At 38.8% G+C, this 10,071-nt stretch overlaps 1 protein-coding gene across 2 annotated transcripts; it reads left to right on the top strand.

Moving 5' to 3' along the window:
- Positions 1–6: 6 nt before the first annotated feature.
- Positions 7–4,880, top strand: LOC125526451 (protein PHOTOPERIOD-INDEPENDENT EARLY FLOWERING 1-like). Of its 2 annotated transcripts, none has more exons than XM_048691154.1 (6): positions 7–1,335; positions 1,497–1,561; positions 1,649–1,719; positions 1,928–2,663; positions 3,375–3,844; positions 4,006–4,880. In XM_048691154.1, the coding sequence occupies exons 1-6, from the start codon at positions 90–92 to the stop codon at positions 4,418–4,420; spliced, it is 3,003 nt and encodes a 1,000-aa protein (XP_048547111.1). In that variant the 5' UTR covers positions 7–89; the 3' UTR covers positions 4,421–4,880. The 2 variants fall into 2 exon arrangements, with proteins under 2 accessions (XP_048547111.1, XP_048547110.1); XM_048691153.1 differs by having other exon boundaries at positions 1,925–2,663.
- The last annotated feature ends 5,191 nt before the right edge of the window (positions 4,881–10,071 follow it).

The following is a 10,071-nucleotide window of genomic DNA, read 5'->3' as shown; positions in this document are numbered from 1 at the left end:
TTCCTGCTGCACGGGCTGCTACTCCTATTTGCTGGTGCAAAAAAAGGAATTCACCTGTTCTTCTTGGACCAGCTTACAGAGAACAATGTATGAATGAGTTCTCGCCCATTCTCTCCCCTATAAGGCCTGCAATTGTTCGCCGTCAAGTGTACTTCCCTGATAGGCGCCTGATCCAGTTTGACTGTGGGAAGTTGCAGGAGCTTGCTATCTTGCTGAGACGTTTGAAGTCAGAAGGACACAGAGCCTTGATATTTACTCAGATGACCAAGATGCTTGATACTTTGGAGGAATTCATTAATTTGTATGGCTATACATATTTGAGGTTAGATGGTTCTACCCAGCCAGAAGAGAGGCAGACACTAATGCAGAGGTTCAATACAAACCCGAAGTTTTTTCTTTTCATTTTATCCACTCGCAGTGGCGGTGTGGGAGTCAACCTAGTAGGTGCAGACACTGTTATATTCTATGACAGTGACTGGAACCCTGCAATGGATCAACAAGCCCAAGACAGATGCCACAGGATAGGACAGACTCGTGAAGTTAACATCTATAGGCTGATTAGTGAGAGCACTATAGAGGAGAATATTCTCAAGAAAGCAAATCAGAAGCGAACACTTGATGATTTAGTGATACAACGCGGTTGTTACAATACAGAGTTCTTCAAGAAGCTGGACCCTATGGAATTTTTTTCTGGGCACACACCTCTTAATGTCGAAGAACAGCCGAGGGATCGCTCTATGACTGCTGTATCCTCAAATGAAACTGGTCTGGCGCTGTCAAATGCAGATGTTGAAGCAGCTATTAGACAGGCAGAAGATGAAGCTGACTATATGGCTCTCAAAAGGTTGGAGCAGGAAGAGGCTGCAGACAATCAAGAATTCAGTGAGGAGGTTGCTGGAAGGCTAGAGGATGATGAGCTTGTAAATGAGGAGGATACAAAACCTGATGATCACACCAGTGAAGAGCATAAACATCAAAGTTCTGATGCGGATAAGGATAAAAATGTTGGTTTACCTGTGAACCAAATAAATGAAGAAAAGGCTCTTACATTGGCTGCAGGTGACGGAGATATGGATATGCTTGCTGATGTTAAGCAAATGGCTGCTGCAGCAGCTGCAGCAGGACAAGCGAGTTCATCTTTTGAAAATCACCTTCGGCCAATAGATAGATATGCAATGAGGTTTTTGGAGCTCTGGGATCCAATAATTGACAAAGCTGCTGTAAATTATCAGGTGAATGTTGCAGAGGAAGAATGGGAACTTGAACGCATTGAAAAACTCAAAGAAGATTTAGAAGCAGAAATTGATGAAGACCAGGAACCACTATCTTATGAGTGTAAGTGATTTCATGTTGGTACTGACCGCACTCATGTTTGTCTTCTAAAAATTCATTTAGTCACTTTATTTTTTGCAATTGGTTCGAGCTAGTGCTCTCCTCGATGCATGCCTCGCTCCTTTTTCTTATATTCCAGTGTATTGACATTGTTTCAATTGCAGCATGGGATGTTGATTTTGCTACTACAGCGTATCGCCAACAGGTTGAGGCTCTAGCTAAAAAACAGGTTAGTTTATATCTTAAGTTCTTGTCTGTGTGCCTCTTGTGCATAGTACTATGAGTATTAATGGCATCCATGCTGTAATACGCACAGTTGTTGGAGGAACAGGAAAGGCAAGTTCTTGAAGCAGCCAAAGAGCTAGAGGAAATGAATGACATGGCGAGGTAATTTACAATTATGCTCTCAGCACGTTCACAATTTTATCATTGATGTATTGAATTACCTGTTTTATAGTTCTGTTAGACACTCCTCTGCTACACTACTGTCTCCACTCTTCTTGCAGTAATATCATGCTATACATGCAATTCTTATATGCTTTTCTGCTGTTGACCACATAAATTACTGTTTCCTTCTGTCATCCTTTTATAGCAGTCACCGCAAAAAGTCAAAGAAGAAGAAAAGGAAGGCAGGCAAGTTTAAGTCTTTAAAAAAAGGACGTGTGTCATCTGACTCAGAGGCCATGCACGATGAAACGTCTGTAGATACTATGAGTATTGATGACAATGCACCCTCGCCAGAGCTTATGAGTGATGAATCACCACATCATGGTTCACATAAGCGTAAAAAGATGACACCTAGAAATGAGGAAGTGAGCAGCAGTAGCAGAGCCCTGAAGAAGTTCAAGAAAGCCCCTAAATCGAACTGTACTCCTGAGTCCTCATCACATAAGCACTCGCTCGAAGGCAAGCAACTCAAGTTGATGGATGAAGTGAATGATTCTGATCCGAAGTCGGTGAGAATTAAGAGTGATGGCCGGATTTCCATGGCCTCCATGCCAGCAAAACGTGTTATGGTAATTAAGCCTGAGAGGTTGAAGAAGAAGGGTCTTATGTGGCCTCGAGATTGTGCTTTAGATTCATGGACTACTGAGGAAGATGCAGTTCTTTGTGGAACTGTACATGAGTACGGTCCTGTTTGGGAACTGGCTAGTGACCTTCTTCATTCCATACCTGGTGGTGCATGTTATAGGGGAAGATATCGTCATCCTGTACATTGCTGTGAGAGATTCCGAGAATTATTCTGCAAATATGTATTGTCAGCTACTGACAATGCAAACAGTGAGAAGGCTCCTTCTGGTGCCGGGAAGGCTGTCTTGAAAGTATCTGAGGTGAGTTGATTTACTGTTATCTTGGTAGAGGAGAAATTTCCAACATGAGGATATTTTTGCATGTTCATGCTTTCCAGTACTATTGTTCTCTGATTTGTTTTACAGTAAGGTCCAGTTCTTTTGGCGGCTTATGACATAAGCCAACCCTCCCCAGCTTGTTTTAGAAATCGCCCCCTATATTCGTTGAGGCATATTTCTAGAAGCCTAGGGGGCAGCTTATATTTTAAAAGCACAAAAAAAACTGGGCTTAAGTCTGAAATGGTGCATGTGTGAAACATGCCACTGACACAATATGGAGTATCTTGGAGTGAAACATCCTACTGTTTATTTCAGAATTTCCTTTTCTCAGAAACTCAACATAGCACTGGATTCCTCTTTTTTGAGTTATGGTAATTGCTGATCACTGACCAACTTTCATTTGCTGCTGGGAAGAGAATTTCATCTCTGACCAGTAAGCAAGTCAGCATAGCTCTGCTGACCAGTAATCCTCTCTGAAATTTATAAGCGAGTAAATAGTCAAGCGGTATGTGTAAATATGTGTGCTAGGCTTGATACAATATTGAAATTACGTGGCTTCATCCATATGTCTCTTTTTTCCTTGGGTCATATAGTTTGACATCATTTTTCTCTCTAGGTGTTTGTCAGCTATATTATGTGCCTTTCAGCTACTTGTTAGCCACATATTGACCATTTCTCTATGACATCTTTCAGGATCAAACTCGGATGTTGCTGAATGTGATCAGTGAAATTCCTAACAACGAGTTGCTTCTCCAGAAACATTTCATGGCCATACTTTCTTCTGTTTGGAGATCAAAATGTGCTCATGAGTCCCGACGTGTTACAAGTGTTTGTTCTAGTGCAACCCATAACCCTGTTAGATTGAGTGAGAACTGGTCCATGACAAACGACAAGCCATCCTTTAATCTGGTAAGGACAGCCCTCGCAGATGCTCAGGCCCAATGTCCAAGAGTGGCAATACCAACAAGCAATCAGGAACCTCGCCGGAGGCATTTAGATTTAGTATTGGATTTCCGGACAGATCGACATGCTTACCAGGCAGACTTTCCATCTGTGGTGAATGTGTCCATTCTAGAACCAGATCCTATTAGACGCACTGTTGTGCCGGTGGAACAATCACTGCTGTCTGGGCTTCCTCATAGACATGCTGAGAACAGATTCAGGTCAGTGGTGTCTAATGCTTTATTGTTGCAGTGCTGGTGACCCTTATTGTCCTTGTTTTGTAATCGAGACGAGCAGTGCTTCAAATTATTTGAATCTTCATGTTGTTTAGCAGCCTTCTGGAACGTAAACTAATGCCTATGTCTAATGTACATATATGCAGGATAGCATCAGAAGCTTGTTTTGAAGGGGAAGGTTCTCACTGGGCATCATCTGTCCACATGAATGATACTGCTCGACATAAATCTGGCTCAAAGTCCACAGGAAAGCACAAAGCAGCTTCAGAATCGGGAAGACCACCGAAATCGAAAATTCAGAGGATGGCTGAACCGCAGGACATGCCGGCTTTGAAGTTTGATTTTCTCCGATCCCCCCGGCAACTGTTGACAAGTGCAGCTGAGTTCCCCATCACACAGTCACTATCCGACTTTGGCATTGATGATTCTGAGTTGACCTACATGGAGGATCTAACTCTAGAAGAGACTGACACTGAGTTTGCCCCATACCAGTATGACCAAGTTTCCCTTGCTGGTATTGAGGAGTTGGATCCTCTCGTGGATTTGACAGACATCGGATGAGAATAAATGGACATTTTGGTCTAGATAGCATGCATGCCCTTCTATCAAGAGCAGAGAAGATTTTGTCTCTGGCAGGGAGCCCAAGGATATCTGGTCGAGTTGCTCAGCCATGCATGGTTTTGGTTGCAAGCTTGGTCATGATTGGCGGGAGCGGTGCTGTCGGCGAGGCCACGTGGGTCCTGATGAGTTTGGAGCATGGGGGTTTGCTGCTGCACTAATGGAGGCATTGGGGGTACTCTCTATACATGTATGTATATTGTTAGTCTAGGATCCTAGGATGTAGAAGTGAGTCTCCCTCCCTCCCCCATCTGTGTGGAGAGATCGATCTTGTAACTTCACCATACATGTAAATTTTGCTTAGCAGATGCCAGCAGGGACGGAAAAGAGGAGGCCCAGCCCTGCCGTGATTTCTTGATTGTTGCTCCCTTGGCCGTTTAATCTATTCATGTCATTTTTCCTACCTGGCACTAGAAAATTAACAGCCGTGTACCCCCCTGGTTGTGAAACAGATACTTGCGGACGAATGATTCTCTTCGTTTGTATCGATCCTGAAGTTCATAGGAGCAATAATTTGCCTTGGGAGGATTCTATGTGTGCTTCATTTAGATAATCTTCTTTTGTAGCTGGAGTAATGTTTGTATTCTATTTTCTAGTTCTGCTAGTTTTGGTTTTGTGACAAATTTTGCAGTTGCACGAATCAGATATCTATGGTAAACACTTTTGGTATGTTATTTGTGGGTGAAGGACTAGAACTGGAGCCTCAGTACTGTGCAAGAGATTTGCAACATTATATCATCTTTGAATCTTTGACGTGTATTCAGATTACTGCGGGAGTTCCTTGCCTGCTCTCCCCATATGCATTTCTTGGTTTCGACCTGTAAGTCAGATGAGGTTAGTGCAAATATTTGAAGCCTTGAGTTGTTCTTTCATTGTTTGTGTGCTAGCAAAAGGGCCCGTGCCTTGCAACGGGACAAAAATATATATTATAATCTTCAATACCCTGATCAGATTTTGCTGCATCAACGAGATACACTATCACTGCTAATTTCATGAAATCATGAATAATTTTTTGAAGTCATGAAAGTTTTTGTAAACTCCTACACATATTTGAAATCATAAACATTTTTAAAATTTGTTAACACTTTTATAAAATTTTGAACATTTTTAAATTCAAGAACATATTTTGAATTCATGAACATTTTATACTATTTGCATTTGTTTTCAAAATATGAACATTTTTAAACAATTTTCTTGAAACGGTGAACATTTCTAGAATCAACTAACATTTTTTGGGAAATTAGTGGAACAATTTTTGAAATTCACAAACATTTTGTTAATTTAATGAACATTTTTTGAAATGCATGATCATTTTCATGAATGAATACACTATTTTGTAGGTCACACGCGGTTTCTGAATTTTTAGGATATACTTCCATTCATGATCACCTAATGTACTGGCGAAATTTTGTTCAATTACATTAACATTTTTGAATACACGAACTTTTTTAAAAATCATGAACATCTGTTGATTTCCAACAAATTTTTTTGAAATTTCAAACATTTTTTGATTAAGCAAACATTTTTAAAATAAAATCAAGAACATTTTTTGAATCCCCAAACATTTTATTGTAATTAAAAATTTTATTTTCAATTTGTAATTTGTAATTTTAGGATTTTTTAAGTCCCAAATTAATTGAAGTAAAAAAAAAATAATGGAAAAGGAAAAACTTCAAAAAATAAAAATAATGACAAAAACAGGCCCGGCCGGCCCAAAGAGGCGCGCTGCGTCTTCTTACAGCGGCAGAGCGCAGTATAGATGGTCACTACAGCATAGGGCCGGCCCAGGTGGGGATTACCTTGTCTGCAATATTTCTTTATCACTTACAGGTCGCATTTGGCGGGTAATATTTTGCAATTTCGGGGCAATTTCTGTGACATACCGCCCAAATCAGTAGCCCCTTTATTATTAGGTACTAGCAAAAGGGCCGTGCTTTGCAATGAGAGAAAAATAATATCATCATAATCTGCAATGGCAATGACCACATTTTGCTGCATCATCGAGATACACTACCACCCTCAATTTTGTGAAATAGTAATCAAAATTTGAAATTATGAACATTTTCTTAAACTCGTGCACATATCTAAAATCGTGAATACTTATACAATTTTTCGACCATTTTATAAAATCAAGAACGTTTTTGCAATCATGGACCTTTTATAATATTTTCAGTTTTTAGTAAACATTGTGAATTTTTTTAAACAATTTTCTCGAATCGATGAACATTTTTTTTGGAAATTGGTGGAACAATTTTTGAGATTCACAATTTTTTTTGATTTAATGAACATTTCTGAAAATGCATGATCATTTTTTTAATCAGCAAACATTTTATGAATGAATAGACTACTTTATATGTCACGGATAGTTTTTGAATTTTTAGGGTATTTTTCCATTCATGACAATTTTTTTAATTGTTGAAATTTTGTTCAATTCATTAACACTTCTTTGTACACAAACATTTAGAAAAATGATAAACAATTTTGTGATTTTCCAAACATTTATTTTTAAAAATTTGAACATTGTTTGGATAAACAAACATTTTTTATGAAGTCACAAACATTTTTTGAATCCACAAACATTTTAATATTTATTAAAAAAATTCAATTTTTTTCTGGAACTTTTTTGAAGTTCGTAATTATTGAAATTAGATAAAAATAAAACAAAAAAGTTTTTTTGAGGCAAGAAAGAAAACAAAAAAGTAAAATCAAAATTTTGAAGCAGGCCGCCTAGACATGGGCCCACACAAATGGGCGTGCTGCATTTTCTCCCAGCACGCAGAGCGCAGTTTAAGAGCACGGTACATAGGCCGGCCAAGGCGGGGTATCCCCCATGTGTGAAACTTATTTTTATTACTTTTAGATGGCATTGGTGAGTAATATTTTGTAACTTGGGGTTAATTTTCGTGAGTATCGCCTGAAACAATAGCCCGTTAATTATTAGGTATATATAGTGTATGTGTACGAACTAGCAAAAGGGACGATGCATTACAATGGGAGAAAAATAATTCATAATCTTCAATGGCAATTATCACATTTTGCTACATCACCGAAATACCTTATCACTGTCAATTTCTTGAAATCATAAATATGTTTTCCAATTCGTGAACATATTTAGTAATTTTCAATATTTTCTAAAATCAGGAACATTTATTGAATTCATGAACATTTTATACTGTATGCGAACATATTTTTAGAATTGTGAACAGTTTGTTAAAAAATTTCTTGAATAGCCGAACATTTTTTGAATGGATGAACACTAGTTTGGGAATTGGTTAAACAATTTTTGAAATTCATGAACATTTTTCCGATTTAATGATATTTTTGATTTAACAAATTTTGATATGCATGTTCATTTTTTGAATCAGTGAATATTTTATGAAGGAATAAACTATTTTTAGGATATTTTCCGTTCATGAACCTTTTTTGAATTTTAAAAATGTTTTTCATATTTCATTAACATTATTTTAGTAGACAAACTTTTTATCTTCTGAACATTTGTGGATTTCCTGAAAATATGTTTTCAAAATTAGAACAGTTTCTGAATAAGCAAACATTTTTTCGTAATATCACAAACATTTTTTAATCCATAAACATTGTATTTCAAAATTCTCAGTTCATTAATTTTTGAAACTTTTTTGAAGTCCCAACTTATTTTTAGTCATAAAAAAGCGAAAATAGAAATGAAAAAGGAAAAAAAATAAAAAGCAAAAATTAAAAAATAGGCCGCGTGGACATGTGCCGGCCCAAACAGGTTCACTGCGTGTTATCCCAGTGCACAGAGCGTAATATAGGAGGTCCTTACTGCATGGCCGGCGCGGGCGAAAGATTCCCCTGTGTGAAATGTTCTTATCACTTATATAGGTGACATTGGTTGTAATTTTCATGATATACCGGAAGAAGCAATAACCCGTTTATTATTAGGTACATATTCGAAACACTCGCTTATATGATATGGTTAACAAAAGTGCTCCTATTAGTGTGTTTTTCTTTTCGTTTTTGAGCTAGCCACAAATTGTGTTGTTAGTGGGGTGGTTTGCAAAATAATTGGCCCTAAGATCATGTACAATGGTTGATAAGTTTGTTTTACCTTATGTCCGCCACGTACTCTAGATAAGACATAAAATGTGATGTACAATGGGTTATTCTTAGTCTTCTCTCCAATAACTAGATATCCCTAAATATGTGGTGAGACAATTGTTGCTAAGAGATCATCTCTTCATTAAGAGAAGGCAAACAGTTTCTTATTGTTTCTCTCTCTTTCACCTCAGCAATTATCCTATGTGGCACTCCTAAAATAGCACTATTGTACATGCCCTAATAGAGCCACCAACGATTTCTTAGAGCGATCCAAGACACTAAATTATCCGATCTGAAGTACGAACGCACCTGATCTTCGAAATCACTAATTTAGGAGTCCTCCTTTCAAAGATCACTTCCAACCCAGCATGGGCGCCACTTGTCGCAACCTGAGAGTTTTTCCTTTCTCATAGACCCGTTTATTCAAAACGTTTTATTTATTAAACCGTGCATCCAAATGTCAAACCGTTTTCATCGTTGGATTGCTTGCGTCGAGATCTCCAAAACTAGATTCCATGTTGTTTGGTTTTGACAAATTTTATTTTTCACAAAAAAATCGGACGAAAAACCCACGCCGAGAGCAAGTTTTTCCCTTTCTGAAGGCCGTTTCCAAGATGCACGACCATGCCTGTCGCAAAGGCAAATCCGTGCCTCTCGCGGAACCAAACCGTGCTTCTCACATAAGAAAAAAAAGAAAACACATTTTTTTCAAGAGGCACGGCCGTGCTTCTCGCGGAAGCAAAACCCTGCCCCTCATGGAAGGAAATAAAATCATGTTTTCTCTTTCCGTTTCCGAGAGGCACATCCGTGCCTCTCGCAGAAACAAAATCATGCCTCTCACGGAAAGGAAAAAAAAGAGAAGCACGACCGTGTCTCTCGCGGAAGCAAAACCATGCCTCTCGCGACAACAGAACCATGGCTTTGGCGGAAGTAAAAAAAATCGTTTTTTGGTTCATCTCCGAGAGGCGCGCCCGTGCCACTCGTGGAAGAAAAACTGTGCCTCTCGCGAAAGCAAAACCATGCCTCTCACAAAAGAAAAGAAATAAAACACGTTTTTTCTTGCAAATTTTTTGTCGAAAAGCTAAGAAAGACCGATCAAAAACTGAAAAGCCAAAAAAATCCGGAAAAACTATCTAAAATCCAAAAACGCGTGGGATCAAGCGCTCCTCAATTAGCCTACCCCAAGTGATCCTTGGGGAGGATCCCAAACAAGCGCTCCTCAATTAGCCTACCCGAGTCCTCGGCGATTATTTATCGCATTGAGCGAGATGCAAAGTTTCTCTCGCTGAAGTATCTGCAATTATTGGGCCGCCCACTCGTGTGCAATTGATAAGGGAAAAAGGAGAGGAGAAATGGGGGCGCATAGGATTCGAACCCTGCCATCTTGGTTGAGGGGAAGTGCGAGATATACAAGTAGGGCGGTAGTTCTTTAGTCGAAACAAGCCTCGTTTTTCCATTGTTCTTCTCCATTTCTTTCCAGTTTTTCTCCGCTTTTTCTTTGGTTTTTTTCTTTTTTA

The sequence above is a fragment of the Triticum urartu genome, unplaced genomic scaffold, assembly GCF_003073215.2.
Source record: "Triticum urartu cultivar G1812 unplaced genomic scaffold, Tu2.1 TuUngrouped_contig_10155, whole genome shotgun sequence".
NCBI lineage: Eukaryota > Viridiplantae > Streptophyta > Magnoliopsida > Poales > Poaceae > Triticum > Triticum urartu.
The sequence above is the reverse complement of the archived record's forward strand: the minus strand, read 5'-3'. Positions and strand labels throughout refer to the sequence as shown.